General features: G+C 43.9%; 1 protein-coding gene across 4 annotated transcripts in view; it reads left to right on the forward strand.

Moving 5' to 3' along the window:
* IHO1 (interactor of HORMAD1 1) overlaps window positions 1-14,193 on the forward strand; it is a 43,992-nt gene extending 29,799 nt beyond the window's left edge. For all 4 annotated transcript variants that reach the window (XM_059160890.1, XM_059160892.1, XM_059160889.1 and 1 more), the window contains 4 exons: window positions 4,027-4,075; window positions 4,266-4,353; window positions 11,777-11,880; window positions 12,228-14,193. In XM_059160890.1, coding sequence (XP_059016873.1) covers window positions 4,027-4,075; window positions 4,266-4,353; window positions 11,777-11,880; window positions 12,228-13,376 — 1,390 coding nt within the window. In that variant the 3' untranslated portion in view covers window positions 13,377-14,193. The remainder of the gene's footprint in view (window positions 1-4,026; window positions 4,076-4,265; window positions 4,354-11,776; window positions 11,881-12,227) is intronic.
* The last annotated feature ends 4,427 nt before the right edge of the window (window positions 14,194-18,620 follow it).

Here is an 18,620-nt window from a genome sequence, read left to right on the forward strand (position 1 = left end):
GCCTGCTGCTCTGCCTGCTCTCTCTGTCAAAATCTTTAAAAAAAAAAAAAAAGCCACATATGCACACACACATACACATACTTAAAAAAAATACGATTAGGGGTGCCTGGGTGGCTCAGTTGGTTAAGCAACTGCCTTTGGCTCGGGTCATGATCCCAGGGTCCTGGGATTAAGCAACTGCCTTTGGCTCGGGTCATGATCCCAGGGTCCTGGGATTGAGTCTCACATCAGGCTCGTCCTGCTTGGTGGGGAGCCTGCTTCTCCCTCTGCTTCTGCTTGCCATGCCCCCTGCTTGTGCTCTCTGTCAAATAAATAAAATTTAAAAATAAAATTAGGATTATAGTGAAAAACAGCAGGCCTATCTTTCCCCACTTTTAATTCCCTTTTGCTTTTTGAACCAACTTGCAACCCTTTTAGCTACGCTAAAAGCTATGTATTTAGGTGCATATATCTTATGGCATATGCTAGCTAGCTTATATTGTCATTTCTTGTTTTTTTTTCAGCTTCAGAGAATGACTTTCTACCCTGGAATAAGAATTTGCTTCTCGGCCTCCTCCACCATAAACTCTCATCTTCCACCATTTTAGTTAAAATTAGTTTTCATTTGAGATGCCTGGGTGGCTTAAATGCTTAAGCACTTGCCTTCGGCTCAGGTCCTGATCCCAGTGACCTGGGATCAAGTCTCACATTGGGCTCCTTGCTCAGTGGGGAGCCTCTTTCTTTCTCTGCCTGCTGTTCCCCCTGCTTGTGCTCTCTCTCTCTGACAAATAAAATCTTTAAAAACAAAAATCAGCTTTCAATTGTTAAATCCTTATCTAGATATCCTAGAAAAAAAATATATATATATATCTCATGATTAAATTTTCCTAACGTTAAAAATTACCTTGTTTCCTTTTCTGCTGAGTTTTCTATATAGGAATCACAGTTTATTCCCAAATTTTGCAGCAGGACTAAAAAAGACCTTGTTTTTTTTTATTTCTTAAAGATTATGAGAGAAAGAAGGTGTGTGTGTGTGTGTGTGTGTGTGTGTACGCACGCACACAAGAGAGAGAGACAGACAGACAGACACAGGCAGACAGAGACAGAGAGCATGAGCAGGGGGAACCCAGTATGGGGCTCAATCCCAGGACCTGGGATCATGATTTGAGCTGAAGGCAGACGTTTAACTGACTGAGCCATCCAGGCACCTCAGAAGCTTCCTTGTTTTATACCCAAACACATCAGAAATTCTTCAGTGTCGTTTTCTTCTCAGAGTCATCTTCCTAATTCTGATCTGAACTTGGTACACTCTTGCTCTGCAGTGCAGCTGTCATCCTGAGTCCTCTCTTCACCGTCATCCTAAGCGTTCCTACCTCCCCTCTCTTGAATTACCACTTCCTCTCTCCTGTGTTGGCTTCTTTGTTACTTTTTTTTTAAGAATTTTTTTTTTAAGATTTTATTTATTTATTTGACAGAGAGAGATCACAAGTAGGCAGAGAGGCAGGCAGAGAGAGAGAGGAGGAAGCAGGCTCCCCGCTGAGCAGAGAGCCTGATGCGGAACTCGATCCGAGAACCCTGGGGTCATGACCTGAGCCGGAGGCAGTGGCTTAACCCACTGAGCCACCCAGGCACCCCGGATTTTTTGTTACTTTGATCCTATGTCCTTTTAGTTCTTAGTTTCCTCCTTGGATTTGGTGAAACATATATTCCAAAAACTTCCTGACAACAGGTACATGGCACCTAAATAATTTTTTGAGACATTGCTTATCTGAAATTCTTTATTTTCCCCTCATACTTGATTGCAAATTAGGCTAGATATAGAATTCTAGATTGGAAATTATTTTTCCCCAAAATTTCTAGTTGCTGTCATCACCACATCATTTTATATGTTGCTTTTAAGAGGTCTATGCCATTCTGAGACCTGATCCTCTATATATCACTTGCCTTTTGCTTTCTGCAAGTTTTTAAGGCCTTCCCATTATCTGTAGACTTCTGAAATTTTACAGTAGTGTGATTTCATGTGGCACATCATCATCTTTGGGCATCAATGAGTTCCTTTTGACCTATAAACTTGTAGGGTTTTGTTCTGGGAATTTTTCTTTTGTTATCTTTGAAAATCTATTTTTATTCTTCTTTCCTTTGAATCTCTAGTTTTGGGTGTATATTGAATCTCCTGCATTTATCCTCTTTTTTTTTTTTTTCCTGCTGATCTATTTTCCATCTCTTTGTATTTTGTTCTATTTTATGTCCTATTTCCTTAACTGTATCTTCTCTAACTATTCTACTTGTTTCTGCTATTTTTAATTTCTAGATCCCTTTCTTATTCTCTGCTTTTATAATTCAATAGCTTTCTGTTATTAATATCCTTAATTTTTTAAAGATTTATTTGTGAAAGAGAATGCACATGTCTGCATGTGGGAGCGGGGGGAGGGCAGAGAGAGAATAAACCAGACTGCCCGCTGAGCCTGGAGCCTGGCACAGTTAACCCCATGACCCTGAGGTTATGGCCTGAGCTGAAATCAAGAGTCAGATGCCCAACTGACTGAGCCACACTGGTATTCCTAACTCATTAGCTATTTTATTTTAAATATTTTTAGTTTGCTTAGTTTGCCTGGCAATGGTCACAAAAAGTCTATGTTCTTGTCTTTTATAGCTGGACACTAAAATTATATTTTTCAGGTAATGTCCCAATCTCTTTCATAAAAAGCATAAGGTTTGTAGACCCCTAATGATTCTATAAAATCCTCCTTTTATTTATTTATCTTTTAAAGATTTTATTTATTCATTTAGGAAGAGAGAGAGCACATGAGGGGCAGAGGCAGAGAGATACTCTTAAGTAGACTCCTCACTGAGCAGGGACCACCTCCCCAACATGGGGCTTCCTCCCATGACCCCAAGATCATGACTCCAAGATCACAACTTGAGCCAAAAACAAGAGTTGGCTGCTTAACTGACTGAGCTACCTAGCCTCCCCCAAATTCTCCTTTTAAAGTCAAATCGGTGGAGCATCCACAAGACTTGGTATGAAGAGTAGTCCATTTTAGGGTTCAAAAACTGAATCTGCATTTATATTGCAAAGAGTGAAGAAACAAAACCAGTAAAAAATTTTAATGGCAGTTCATGTCTGAATCTTTTCAAAAGTGGGATATTTATTGAGGAATAATTCTTATAGTTTCTTTTTCATTAAATTAATATTGCTGGGACACCTTGGTGGCTCAGTTGGTTAAGCTTCCAACTCTTGGTTTTGGCTCAGGTCTTGATCTTACAGTTGTTAGATCATGATCCAGGACAGGCTCTGCACTTAGCACAGTTTTCTTTGGATTTTTTCTTCCTCTCCCTCTGCTTCTCCCCAACTATAATAAATAAATAAATAAATAAATAAATAAATAAATAAAATCTTTGGGGTGGGGAGAGAGATACACCTGGGTGTCTCAGTGGGTTAAGCCTCTGACTCTTGATATCTTAGGTCATAATCTCAAGGTCATGAGATGAAGCCAGAGTAGGCTCCATGCTCAGTGGGGAATCTGCCAGAGATTCTCTGTCTCTTTCTCCTTCTGTCCTATTCTCTCTGCCTCTCAAAATAAATAAATAAAATCTTTAAAAAAAAGAAATTAATATTACTCACAGAACTATCTCTACCCATTCTTACACTCAAAGAAATAGTCATTAGACTAAAATGTTTCCAGAAATTTTGGACTACCAGAAGGAAGTCACTAGCTTCTGAAGCCATTGTTGCTATGAAAATGAAAGCTGGTCCGTTTTACTGTAGTAACCACTTGAGTTGCTAGTATTTGCTTATTTAAGATACATGGAGAGTAAATTTTAAAAAGAAATAAGTGGTTTGTTTTGGCAATGGTCAGAAAAAGTCTATGTTTTCATTTTTTTGTAGCTGTACACTAAAATTTTTCAGGGTTGAGTCTCCAAGTCTAATCAAGCACTGTTTTGATGCTCTACCAGGTGAAGTCCTGCCATGTTCATGGAATCAATTTTGTTACATACTTTTAGTATTCCACAAGGATTTAATTTCTTTTTTCTCATTTATTGTAGTGAGACTCTATACAACCTCATTTCACATATCAGAGAAAGCATTCACAGGGTAAGTAGAGCTACATGTCAAAGAATTAGAACATTTTACATTTTATGAAGTTTACTATTTACATTGACCTTAATTCATATAGGATTGTAGTATTTTAACTATCTTTTTAAAAATCACTTAATGACGATACTCCAAGTTAGTAAAATAAGGCAATGGTCTGTGAATTCATTCTTAATTTGGGGTTGCTTAGTTGCAGACATCTGTGGAAAAGTCTGAGGAACATCTCAGCTCAAGAAGCCAATCTATTTTGGATGGTTTGGAGACCCTGGCCAAGACCTGTGAGTATCTTGTATTTGAGGTTATCAGCAGAGGGCACTAGTGAGCAGTGAACTGAACTTTTTGACCCTAGCCATGTTTCCTGTCAGGGGTGAGGTTCTGTAGTGTGGCAGATGAGATGATGGGTACATTAGGTTAGCCCTGAAGAGATGTGGATCACGCTCAGCTGGGTAGTGGGGCCCACCTAGATGTTGGGAATGTTCCTGGTCCCTAGATGCCCTCTGTGAAGCATTAATCCTCCACCAGTAATCCCGCTGCCTCGGTAGCTCTGCCAGATTTCTCATCTCACTGCCTCAAGTGAATCAGCAGCATCCCTGAGTCCCTAACGAGTTGCTAGCTGTGCTGTCTATAAAGACATTTTTCCCTTAGGACTTAGAAATAAAGACTGCTCCCTTAGGAGTTAGAAATACTCCAGTCACCTCATCTTCTTCTTGCTTGCCTTGGTTTCAATGAGAGCTGTTTTGTAGTGAATCACAACATCTTTCTCCATTCCAGTTAGTGGTCTGTAAAGTCTCCTGTTCTACCAATTAGTGATTTATGTTTAGATAAAACTATGGGCCTGGCTCTTATGAAACAGAAGAGTCATAACACTGCTGCTCTTGGGGGTGGACACCTCTGTAGGACCAGCAGCTTCTCAACTAAATAGCAAGATGATGACGGCATCTGCACTTGTTTGGATTTGTCTGCGTGTTTATTTTTTTATTTTAAACAAATTGAAGTCAACTTATTTAAATGCCTTGGAATGGATTGCTCATGATTTACAAAAATTGATGCCTTTGTGTGGTTTAGAAATTAATCTCCATCTGTCTGCCAAAAAGCACTGTACTGTCTGCTGGCTTCCAACCTGGGTATCCCACACACAGGGCAACTGTGCGTCTGTTTGGAAATCCGTTCTGGAAGCCTGGGACTGTTGCCCTCACAAGAAGTAGCAAGACAAAGAGCAGAAGCATATCAGGAGTGCTTCCTTTGTATAGCATGTTGGAATAACTCATAGTGCATTCCTGAGGAAAGCACTCCTTTTGCTTTCTACATTTGAAACTAGGTGAAGTACAAAAAGGAGGATTGCAGGCAGCGACGGTATGACATTCTTAGCTCAGATCAGGGAATGGAAGTGCCCAATCTCCCAGTACAAGATCAAGGTGGAGGGAGGACTAAAACCGGGTCTGGGTTATGTAGGCAGAGGGACCCTGATCCTTCATCCTGATGGTTCCTTTTTAGAGGATAAGACTCAGGACAAAGAGCCACATTGATAGGGCAAACAGTAACAGACACTGTGGCATGATATTATTTACAAAGCCGATAATTTTTTAAAAGATTTTATGTAGGTATGTATTTAAAGATATTGAACAGGGGAATGGACAGAGAGAATGGGAGAGAGCAAATCTCCAGCAGACTCCACACTCAGCATGGAGCCCGAGTTGGGATCAATCAGGTCTCGATCCCAAGACCCTGAGATCATGACCTGAGCTGAAATCAAGAGTCAGATGCTTAACCAACAGCTACCCAGGTAATCCTAGAAAGCCTGATTATTCTTGAAAATGGCACAAGTATCCTGTTCAGAGTCATTCCTTTTCTTGACAAGTAGTGATCAGGATCAGGAAGTTAGTCATTGAAAAAGGAACCAGACAAATCCTCTATCATCATATGGTATGGCCCAGTCTAGCTGTCCTGAAGCACTGAATCTGCCAGTCAGTACAGTCTGCAGCCTTCAGTATGCGCTCACTGTGGCTCACAAGGGAAAGGGAAAGATATTGTGCGAAAATGCTCTTGTGTTAATAATGTAATGGGTCCTTTCACAGAATGCGGTCATGAAAACTTTCCCCAGTCACAGTCTGTCTGTTCAACCAGAGGGATCCCTCAAAGTCGTCTAATCTAACTCCTCTTGTCCTTCAGGTGAGGACTAAGGACCAGAGTAATAGAGAATGAGTTACCAAGGCCATTCGCATCCTACTTTAATTTAGGTTTTGGTGGGCTAATTAGTAAAGAGCACTACTACCTAATAGGTATCAGTTCTATTGAAAAATAAGATCATTAGGAAAATAAAAAGGAGTGCTATTGAAAATCAGAAAGTGGGGGCTCCTGGGTGGCTCAGTCGGTTAAGCATCCAACTCTTGATCTCAGGGTTGTGAGTTCAAGCCCCATGTTAAAATAATAAAAAAGAAAGAAAATCAGAAAATGTCTTCTTTGGAAAACAAATAACTCTATACATAAAAATAAATTCCATATAGGGGCTCCTGGTGGCTCAGTGGGTTAAAGCCTCTGCCTTCAGCTCAGGTCATGATCCTAGGCTCCAGGGACCGAGCCCCACATCAGGCTCTCTGCTCAGTGGAGAGCCTGCTTCCCCCTCTCTCTCTCTGCCTGCCTTTCTGTCTACTTGTGATCTGTGTCTGTCAAACAAATAAGTAAAATCTTTAAAAATAAATAAATAAATTCCATATGAATCAATATAATAAGTGTAATAATAAATCATAAAAAGAACTATAAGAAAAATGGGCAACATTTTTAATAATTTTGGAGTGGAGAAATGTCTTTCTAAGCAAGGCACATATAATCATAAAGAAGAATGAGGTCAGGGGCTTCTGGGTGGCTCAGTGGGTTAAAGCCTCTGCCTTCAGCTCAGGTCGTGATCCCAGTGTCCTGGGATCGAGCCCCGCATTGGGCTCTCTGCTCAGTGGGGAGCCTGCTTCCTCCTCTCTCTCTGCCTGCCTCTCTGCCTACTTGTGATCTGTCAAATAAATAAATAAAATCTTAAAAAAAAAAAAAAAAAGAAGAATGAGGTCTATCTTTATGAACCATGTTGAAATGGAAATAGCTATTCATCATTAAATAGTAACAGCAAGGTGCTGCTTATGTGCACATAATTTACTCCAGGACGCAGCTTGTGGAGGACTGTGACCAGTTAGTGAAAATTGGGAAGGCTTTCCTAAAAAAATGGGAGACTCAACAATCTCTTATACATGGAGGCTTCCAGACCTTTCCACAGGCTGTCATCAGCATGGCAGGGAGAGCAAAACTACAGAGTACGTAAATAGAAATGAATAAAAAATTCATCTCCAAAGAAAACAGAGATACAGTCCAGAATATGGAAATGGATTTTAAATGGCATTTTTATAAAACAAGCTAAAAATACCTGATGTTTATGGCCAAAGCAGAAATGAAATGAGTCCCTTTCTACAAAACACCATACATATACATACATATACATGCACACGCACACGATCTATAATCCGTACGTGGATATGCACATGTATCAATGTATCAGTGCAAAGTTCCAGAAACTGCTCATAATGTTAAATTCCAGAAAGTGGAATCAAGGTCTGCATAGGAGAGAATCAGTCAATTTTTCATTGCATACGTTTTTATACTGTTATAGGTTTGAGCTATTTTCTTAAGCTTTTTAAAAGGAAAAAGAATAAACTTTGAAAGTAATGAGCTTGATACAAAAGCTCCTGTGAGAAAAAGAAGATCTCAAACATATATTTCCCAGGGGCCAAGGAAAGAATATACAGGGCCACAGATAGATGCTTTCTGAGTACTGAATCTGGAATTGAACAATTTTCTTGCCTTCCCCATTCTCTGCTTTTGTGGTTGGTAATGTTCACTGTTGCTAAGAAACATTGCTATTTAGGAATTCATCTAGGATAGGATAATTACATTTGCTTTCTACTACAAATATCTACAAGGATGTCTGGAAAAATATTTGACTAATTGAGTTTAGGAATAGGAATCCAGTATTTGAAACATAAGTAAACAGCCTTTTTCTAATTGGTTGACATATGGAATTTAACTTTGTATTGAGTAATAGAAAATTTGCTTTCTAAAAACTTCTTTTTTTACTGTGGTAAAATATACATAACACAAAATTTATCATTTCTTACTGCTATTTTGCAAGACTACACTGACTTGCCTATTTCAGTCATAACAAGCTCTTTCACTTTGCACTTGCTGTTTTCTCTTATCTGAGTAACCTTTCCCTAATCTTTGCAGGGCTAGCTCCTTTCAGTCCTTCTGGTTTCACTTAAATGTCTCCAACTCTGATGACCTTATCCGAAATAAATGTCCCCCACTCTGTTATTTTTGTGATAACCCTTATCATAGCATTTATTACATCTTTCACTTATTTATGTATATATTTACTTTTTATTTTTATTTTTTCCTTTTCAAAACTGCAAAAATTCCTGTATGTGGCAGACAGTTTTGTTCAAGATCGTTTCCATGTTCCTAGCACAGTATCTGATAATAATTTTCAGATGAAACTATAAATATCCAAATAATACATTCAAACACATCATGAATTCTTTCTGTTTTATTTTCTTTCTTTTTTTTTTAAGATTTTATTTATTTATCAGAGAGAGAGAGGAAGAGAGCGAGCACAGGCAGACAGAATGGCAGGCAGAGGCAGAGGGAGAAGCAGGCTCCCCGCCGAGCAAGGAGCCCGATGCGGGACTCGATCCCAGGACGCCGGGATCATGACCTGAGCCGAAGGCAGCTGCTTAACCAACTGAGCCACCCAGGCGTCCCTTTTCTGTTTTATTTTCTCATTAGAGATGTTCTGCCTGGAGCTCAGTCTTCCAGCTCCAAACTGGGCAGGTTACTCCTGAGGTCCCAATCCTAGGACTTGGCTTCACCATCATTCTGAGCATCCTCCTTTCGTCCTCAGTCTTGGATCCCTTTGTTTCCTGGACTTTGGTTTACACTTGTGTTTGGTGATACACATCTTTCAGTAGCTTTCTGAGAAAAAGTATATGGGAGGGAACTTTCTTATACACACATGTTTGAAAATGTCTTCTATCTCCACATGGGTGTAGAATCCTAGGGGAAAATGCTTTGTCCTCAGAATTTCTAAGGCATAGCTCCATTGTCTTCTATTTTTAATTTGCTTATTGAGATGTTTGATGCCATTTTTCTTCTTGATTCTTTATGTTATCTGGGTACCCCCTACTATCCCTTATATGCATATTTTTTGAGCCTCCTGTTTTCCCTTGATATTTTGAGAACCAACTGGAAAAGTGCCATAGAGCATATAATTTAGTAACATAGCAGAAATTAACAAAAAAATGAAATGAGAAAAAAAGATGCCATTTATAAATCCAACACAGAAGATAAACTACCCAGGAATAACTTAACAAGGACATGCAACTCACCCATTTTTTTTTTAATGGCTTCTTCTGCAGGAGAAGGAAAGGCCTTCTCCTGCAAAGTTACAATTTACCCCTTTTCCTTCTTCTACCTTATGATTTACTTAATTATATGAAAATTGTTAATCTATTTAGAACTTCTGTTAATGTAAGAAATCTGAAATGTAAGTCTCCTTTTAGAAGGGGATTATGTTTTATTTTAAAGAGAAACTCTGAATAAATCACTTAAGCTTCATTAGATAGCGTGTGTTAAATTCCTGCCCTTGGACTGACAAGAGAAGACAAAAGAGACAGAATAGTTGGAACATGGGGAACTAACCAAAGCAACTATCAGATTGAGGCAAGTTTTCAAATAAGACTAAATTTGAGAAGGGGTTTGGTTTTTTGGTTTTTTTTTTTTTTTTTTTTTTTTTTTTTACTTTTTGTGGTTTTTTCCCCCCCCAAATATTTTATTTATTTGTCAAAGAGAGAAAGAGAGCACAAGCAGGAGGAGCACCAGACAGTGGGAGAAGCAGACTCCCTGCTGAGCAAGAAGCCTGATGCAGGGCTCAGTCCCAGGACCCCAGGAGCGTGACCTGAGCAAAAGACAGATGCTTAACCTACTGAGCCACCCAGGCATCCCATAAATTTGAGTTTGATATCCTGTCTTTCCAATCACCAGATGTCACTCTGATGTTCCTTCCATTTATTGCAAAGAGTTAAGCACTCTCTTGTTGCCAAATTTTTACCCACCTAAAATGAAAAAAAAATTGTCAAGAATCTTAGAACACCCTTTAAATAATTATGAGAAGATCAAAGGAATATCTGGTGTGTTATTCTGATTATTTGTAATCTATACTTGTTACGCATTTAAAATGTATGTGAACTCACAATAGTTTATAGTGTATAGTAGATCTTCATCAAACATTTGTTGAATAAATGTAAGAGTGTCTTCACATGACCTGCCGCTTAGCAAGAGAGAGGCAACAATTGCAACACAATGCGTTACTCTGTGTGTGTGTGTGTGTGTGTGTGTGTGTGTGTGTGTAAAGTCTCCCTATGCCAAAGAGACAAATCAGTATCAGTCCTGAGTGGTTAGCATTCATGTCACCAAGTTCATTACTGCCCAAATGTAAATAGGACATAAATAAGTGGTGGGTGATAGGTGGTAAGTGATGGTAGAGCACACACATAGTGCCAACAGCGGAGAAAAGGAGCCCCCAAGCTAGCCAGGAAGTGCTGTTTTCCAAGGAGGTGACTGCTGAGAGCAGAGGGAAGAGCAGGAATGAACCGCACTGAGGGGCGCCTGGGTGGCTCAGTCGGTTAAGCATGTACCTTTGACTCAGGTCATGAACCTGGAGTCCCGGGATCAAGCCCTGTGTCAGGCTCCCTGCCCCTCCCCCTACCCATGCACTCTCTCACTCAAACAAATAAAACCTTAAAATAAAAAAAAGAGTTAGTTGCACTAAAGTGGTGATTGAGGGGAATGGGTAGAGTCGAGAAGGAATAGAAGCATAAGTACTCCAAGGGAACAGCATGCACAAGGCCAACGGTGAGAGAGAGACTGAGTAGGAAACAGACCTCAGCGATGTGGAGGCGGACGGAGTGGGTAAGGGGAAGTGAGCCTGGGTCTTCATGGCCAGTTTAAAGGTTTGGACTTCCGGGGTGCCTGGGTTGCCTGGGTGCCTGGATGCCTAGATGGTTGGACATCTGCCTTCAGGTCATGATCTCCTGGTCCTGGGATGGAGCCCCATGTCGGGCTCCCCGCTTGGCAGGGAGTTTTTCTCCCTCTGCCTCTCACCCTGCTTGTGCTCTCTCTGTCTCTTGTGTGTGTCTCTCTCTCTCACATGAATAAATAAAATCTTTTAGAAAAATTGAGATTCAGACTTCATCCAGTGGCCAGTGGGGTGCTGTTGAAAGTTTCAGTATAAGTTTCAGAGGAGGCATGATCATATCTACGTGCTGAAGAGGTCACTTCTGATGACAGGACCAAAAAGGTAGACCAAGGAGGAGGTTGGTGCTGTCATCTGGGCAACAGGTTTCAGAGTCCCCAGGAGGTGCTGAGCTTGGGTCTGCCTTGGTCAGAATGTTCCCAGGGAAGAAGGGAAGAAGAGACAGTAGAAGAACCACCCTACTCTGGCTTCCTCTCCTCACCAAGGCTGATCTGGCTGGAGAGGCCTGGGCACTAGCAGAGCAGGCTCAGGTCATGCATGCCAGATTCCAGCTCCTCCCTTTTTGCTATTGTGGGCTGGGCGGGGTCGGGCATGCCATAGTCTTCATGGAGTGATTGTCATTTTTCTGTATTTAGTGCAAGAGACCGTGCGGGCCCAGAGTGATCTGGTGTTGGAAACGGTGCATGACAAAGGCAACATGGAGCAGGTCATCTTTGAGATACAGAAAAGATTTGAAGCTGTAAGTGTGGATCCTAACCTCTTTCCTCAACTATATTTTTAGCTTTGTCACTAAGACCCAGAGGGATTCCTTTAAAGTCACGATTTTTTTTTTTTTTCCAGCCACGAGCAGAAGCCAAATAGGTCCCTTGGTAATGGGCCAGGGTAGGGGCATTTCCATCTCTAAGATTCTCTGGCATGATGGGGACCCAAGAGGCCCTGCTCCAGAATGTTGCCATGCTTCTTCTGGAAAGCACCCAGCCAGGGACAAGCTTTGGTTCTGCTAGCACATCCTCTGGTTGGTTCCACGTTTCATTGTGCATTCTGAGTTGCAGTGCCTATAGCGCTTTTCTCACTCTCTTTCCCTAGAGACAAGCAGAGTTTATAGAAATGAGATCCGACCTGAAGCACCTTGAAGCTTTAGTGGCCCAGCAGAGTAAGGACTTCCAGCAGCTGTGTGAGCAGCTTGGCCAGCTAAATGTGGCCAGTGTCCTGGCAGAGCTGAAGAGATTGATTTCAGACCCTCGGGTAGCCGGGCATGTGAAAGACAGCACTTCCCAGACCTCACCACCTCTGGCCCAGAGCCTCCATTTCACCAGGCAGGGCAGGTACGCTTCTGAGGAGGCAGTTCTGTGGCCGGCGCAGGCCCCCGCTGCTGTACGGACTCGGAGTATGGGCTCCCTGCAGCCTGGAGAGTTTGGTGTCTGTGGTGAGAAAGCAGAAAGCGGTGCTCTCCAAGAAGAGGCTATGCGGCAGGCAGCTGGAACCAGCAGAAGAAACAGGCGAGTCAAGGACAGGGCTGTGCAGACCAACCGCAGGAACTGGACGGGTCCTAAAACCAGCTCTGAGAACCATGGCGCCGGCTCCCCAGGCCCCGAAGTTCCTGGTGGTAAGGACTGGGTTTCTCCGGGAGCCTCAAGGCTTCTACCCCTGGACTCAAACAAATTTGCAGCCAGCATTAAGAACACCTGCCCAAAATGTCAAGCTGCAGGTGTGTCTCCATGTGATCCTCGTGAACAGAGGCTGGTGACTGCACAGAAAAGCAGACCTGTGGAAAGAGGGAGGAAAGGCAGAAAGCAGGCGCCCAGGAAGTCCCAGAGAGGCAGGCTCCGAGCCAGGAAGCAAGAACAAGCCCCTAGCAAAACCTGTGCTGTCATTCCTAAATACCCTCAGCCGCCAGTTTCTGGCCCACAAAGCCCCCCGCTGGAGCAGCAGAAACCCCGTGCTCAACCCCTGCATCTGTGGAGCCCCAACAGCCCCACAAAGCCAGTCAGCGCTATTCTGGGAGGAAGAGTCATGCGCACTAAGGCAGTGAGGGCAGCGCAAGGAGACCTCTTAGAACTCAGTGGGCTTTCTTCCCAAGACAACAGCCTGCTTGCGACCAGTTCCCAGGGGGACCACCAGATGAGCTGGTTCAGCGACCTCAACCTCGGAAGTTCAGACCCCCCTGTGTGCAAGGAGCCAGGGAAGAGTATGCTCTATGATCTGGGTTTTGATAGCAGTGATGATGGCTTCTGACCCGCCCACAAAATTCTTCAGCTGGTAGTTGATGGGTGGCAGCTGGAAAGACACACGATCCCACACTGAGGCCCGCGAACAGCAGGAAGTCCCTGCCGGCAGCGCGCAGGCTCAGAGGCCCTGCTGGGGTCAGTGCAGGGTGGGTGCGGGGCTGGTGGAGCAGATCTGGGCTGCTGGGTTCCTGGTGCTGCCCATGACAGGCGTGAGAGCTGCGTGCGTCCGTATTTATTGGAGGGAAGTGTGTGAGGACGGTGGTGCGGAGCTGGGCCAGCAGCCCGGTTGCAGGGAATCAGGAGGGCTAGCGAGTGGCAGCAGTGCTCCCACAGAACCGTTGTGTGTGGCAGCACGACTCCCCAACACAACATTTTTGGTCTTCACAGTATTTCCTGCATATAATCAATATTTTTCCAGGCCTCAGGTTTTGTTGTTGTTGTTGTTGTTATTTTTATCCAGTTTTACTGTCAGAGTGCTTGCATTTTTTGATCAGTGGATGTATTACTACAGAACACACTAAATCTGTCCTCTTGTGCACAGAGAAACAGAGACTGTTACGCTGCCAGTGGAAGAGAGGTGACCCACACCCAACAAATGCCCAGAGGGGCGCTGTACACCAGCCACACAGTCCCAGTTTTCTTCTTGGCTGTTTTCCCCCATCCTGTTTTCAGCCATTCTTCAAGCAAATGAGAGCATCTAAGGGTCCAGCAATATTTCTGGAAAGCATTGGGCTTATATGAGACTTTGGCTTTCTTATACAGAGAGTTTTGAATTTTTGTTATACATATATATTTCTTTTGTAATACAAAATAAAACATATAAAACATGTAAAAGCATGGTTTTGGCGGGCATCTGGGTGGCTCCGTGGTTAAGCGTCAGACTCGGCGCAGGTTGTCCTCTCAGGTTCTGAGACTGAGCCCGGAATGTGGCTCTGCACTGAGCATGGAGCCTGCTCAAGCTCTCAGTCTCCCTCTGTGCCTCCCCCGACTCATGCTCTCTCTCAAAAACCCCACAAAAATCTAAAACACTTAAAAGCATATTTTTTTCATTAAGTTTATTGAAGGGATATCCCATCAACTTAATCAAATGGATAAGAGAGATACCATCTTTTTACCTGTAGGCTTTTCCCAAGATGACTTTGATAAATAACATCCTACTCAGACTGGTTTCTCTTCCTTTATTGTTTGAAAGTAAAAATCCTCACTGGATGGATTGGCTTCCAGAATCTGCTCATTTTCTTGTTTTAATACTCCTTAAATTCAGATTAATTAACATACAGTGTGTCATTAATTGCAGGGGTAGAGTTGAGTGACTCATCAGTTGCATAGAACACCCAGCGCTCATCACACCATGTCCCTCCTTAGTGCCCCTCACCCAGTCACCCCGTGCCCCAACCCTGTCCCCTCCAGCAACCCTGTTTGTTCCCTAGAGTTAAGAGACTCTTATGGTTTGTCTCCAGCTCTGATTTTATTTTTCCTTTCCTTCCCCTATGTTCATCTGATTTGTTTCTGAAATCCTACATATGAGTGAAAGGATATATTTGTCTTTCTCTGACTTACTGCGCTTAGTATAATACCCTCTAGTTCCGTGTCGTTGCCCATTTTTAAGGCAGTAGTAAATGACTCTAGGGCCTCTGAGTGGACCATTATAGAAAGCAATGGTTCTTGATTTATTTCTTATTTTGACATTCATTTTCAAGGGGGTGTGTCACACAAAAGTCTGAGTTTAATTTGCCTTCGACACCTTTGACAGGGATATCAGGCACCAGCCTAAGCTGCTCTTACTCTGGTTTCCAGACCGAGGACATCCTGTGGCCTGAAGCTGGGAGCTACAGGCAATGGCAGCAGCCCTTTCCAAGGCCAAGGGAGTAGCCTTGGACTCCCTCTCAGGCTGCCCAGCCTTTTCTCTCCCTGTGAGACTCACTGGATGTCTCTTTACCCTGCCCTCTGCCAGCCTCTACAGCCTTCCCTACTGGTTTCCTCTGTGCAAGGAAAGCATGGGAGGAAGGGGCCCAGCCCCGCCGTAGGTTCCTTCCAGCCCTTCTCAAACTTGACTACAGGTGGCTGCTGTGTGGTTAGCATAAGGCTTGTAGACCATAGGGGTTTGGATCTGGAAATCTTTCAGTTGAAAAGTTTAATCATTTTGGGGTGCCTGGGTGGCTCAGTTAGTTAAGCAGCTGCCTTCAGCTTAGCAAGGAGCCTACTTCTCCCTCTCCCTCTTCCCCTCCCCCTGCTCGTGCTTTCTCTCTCTCTCTCGCAAATAAAATCTTTAAAAAATTAAAAAGAGAAGTTTAATCGTTTTAATTCAAAGTTGAGAACCTGTTGAGAGAACGCCATTAATATTTATGACTGTGGCCTTCCCATTGAAGGGTCTGTCCAACTCTGAAATGCCAAAGGAGGACCCTCTGTTCTTTGATTCTGCTGTGAGTTACGAAATCCTGTATTTCTTCAGAAGTATTTCTTTTTGGAGTCAAAGATCAAGTGACTCAATGTTCTATGAGCTGGGTGTTTTTGTAGAAAGAGCAGTAAATTTATCTCCTAACAAGCCTGGGTTAATTAAAATTACACTGCCTGTCTCTGGTAATCATCAGGAAAGGATATTCTGTTTCTTATTTTATTCCTAAGACTTTTTTTTTTTTTTTTTTAAACTGTGTTCCTGCCAGATTTGGTGAGCGTGACATAGCCCAGGCACATCCCCAAAGCACACAGCGTTTTTGGCTCTTTGGATGCTGAGAGAGATGTGGCTCCACGGTGGGGGGAGGGGGGATGTCGGGGGAAGTCTAGGGACCTAGAGCCCAGAGAGCCACCTAGGGCTGCCTCCCTTTGACAATGACCCCAGCCAACCACATCACCTAATTTTCTTGACATTCAAGTATCAATTTAAATGTCACCTACAGAGAGGTCTTTTGGTGACCTTTTCTGTAGAAGCTTGCCTTACTCACTGCCCATTGCCTTCCCTTGTAATTTTCTCGCACAGCCCCATCTCAAATGGTGTATTGATGTGCACACCTATGTTTTACCCGCCTTGCTGGGGGGGGGGGGGGGACTATAAACCTCGGAAGCAATAACAGCGTCTGCCTCACCCCTGCGGTACCCCCAGCATCCGGGAGAGTGTCTGACACGAGCAGACACTTGACAAATACTGAGAGCAGAGATTTCTTGCTCACCATTTGAACAGTTCCCTGCAGCCCTGTCCCAAAGTCAGTTCTCCAGCATCCCCTTGCAACCTCCCTTTTTAGCATTTTGTCTGAGAAGTTCCAAAGGGCTCCTGATGAGGGGTCTCCCGCAGTATGGCCTCTTCTCTCCCCGGCCAGATGCCAGCAACCCTTCTCCACCCAGAGTGCCCAGAATGTAGCCTTTCTGTATTCAAAAAAAGATAGTTGCTTCCTACAAGGGTTGAGCAGTTTTGAAAATTTTTTCATGCCAGGCCTTAGGCCAAAACCTTTCATCAAATCAGTCATTTTCCAGCTGGCCGAGCACAGAGAGTCCTTCCCCACTAAGGCTAGGATTCATTGTCAAGTAGATTTCCTAAGTAAAACTTTGTCTACTCTATAAATATTTATCTGGAACATAAAATATTAACATTCTCCCACATACTCCAGGTAGAAAGCAGATTGCCAGAGCCTCAGACAGTCTTGCCATGAAAGCCTTTTCAGTAATTATCTGCAATCAGGTGCAGTGGCCTCTGTCGTCTGCATGCCTTCTTCACCGGTCGCTGCCATATTAAACGTCCTGGGGCCAGCTGGTGGAGATGGCACGCTGATACCCAGTGAGCCCCAACCTGGCCATTCAGGAAGAGGGAGCTTGGCCTGAATTAGGCCTCTTTTGCAAATCTCTTCCTCAATTTCTTTGACCACTAACAGCTCACAACCCCTCTAGTAGGAGGATGGTGTCGCTGCCCTACCAGCACATTCCTGGGTGCACAGGGGAAGGACACATGCCCCCAGGTTTTCTGTTCCCTTCTGCCGGTTTGCCCTGGGATAAGAAGTGGGGGTCCAAGAAGTCAGAACAGGTGGGCCAGGAGGTAGCTCTCCTAGTCCCCCAGTGAGAGGGAGCAGGAGGCAGGGGGAGGGGAGCCTGGAGATCCAGAGATGAGAAGACAGGCCCCAGTGCCTGGCTGAGCCGGCTGGAGCCACACAGAAACAGAGGCTTACTAACCGGAAGTGCCCCCAGAGCTCACCTGGCAAGATTTCAGACTTTCGCCCCATGTGGCTAGATAGCCATGTCCAGGAATGTGGAGGACGTGGCAATAGGGACGAAGCTGAAGCCAGGGTCAACATTTCCAGCCCATGGCCATCCCTAAATTCTTTTGAAAGACCTGTTCCTCGGCTCCCAGGCCTTAGCTGTGGCTCTCTGCTCCTTGCTGGCTGACCTTCACGCAACCATTGGCTCGTCTCTCCATTTTCCTACCCCTTCTTCCTCAGCCGTCCTTGCCTGCCCTCCCCCCCCACCACCAGCAGGTCCTAGGAGCTTCTAGGAGCCGACCAGCTCCCACCTTACAAAGTCTTACTAGTCTGCATATAGAGCCGCTTTCTAGTGGCTTGGGCAGGGACACTGGTGGGATGTAGCCAGGGGACCTGGAGACCTCTTACAGGGCTAGATGGGCCCCACTTCTCACGTGCCTTGTGCTGTGGCTTGAATTTGCAGTTTGTGATTAGCAGGTTCCAAAGCTCCTATTTATTCTTGAGGTTGCCTTGTTTCTATTTTGAGTCTGCTAATCCAAATCACAGTTTGGTGTTTCCACGGAAACAATTCAGTGATTGTTTGGTTTGCCAAGATGAGCTGCGGGGGAGAGAACCAAATGACGTAAAACATTTTTAGTTTCTCAAATATGACTGTCATTGTCTCCCCGAGAAGCCTTTGGTCCCAGCCCCCTGAAAACCTGAGGAAGTTGTATTAAAATAAATGTTCTAGACTCCTGTTCCCCTTCTAGCTAAGTCCTTGGAGCCCCACTCCCCGAACACCCCCGCTGTACGTGCGTGAGCACATATCTGCCCAGTAAAGCAGATGACAAAGGGAGGAAGGTCTCCTTGGGGCACCTCAGGGAGTCAGGGATATGGAGACAGGAGTGCATGTCGCCAGGGAAATGGCCATATGGCTCCCCCTGTTAGTCTGGGACTGGAGAGCCAGAGGCTCAAGGCTCACCTGCTTTAACTGAATAGCTGTGTTTCTACAGTGAAGAAAATCTCCTCATTCAAGGATCCCAGGACGAATTACCCCTCTGGTAAATCTGAATTTTTACATAAAGGCT

Source organism: Mustela lutreola, chromosome 2 (genome assembly GCF_030435805.1).
Source record: "Mustela lutreola isolate mMusLut2 chromosome 2, mMusLut2.pri, whole genome shotgun sequence".
In the NCBI taxonomy this organism is placed as follows: domain Eukaryota; kingdom Metazoa; phylum Chordata; class Mammalia; order Carnivora; family Mustelidae; genus Mustela; species Mustela lutreola.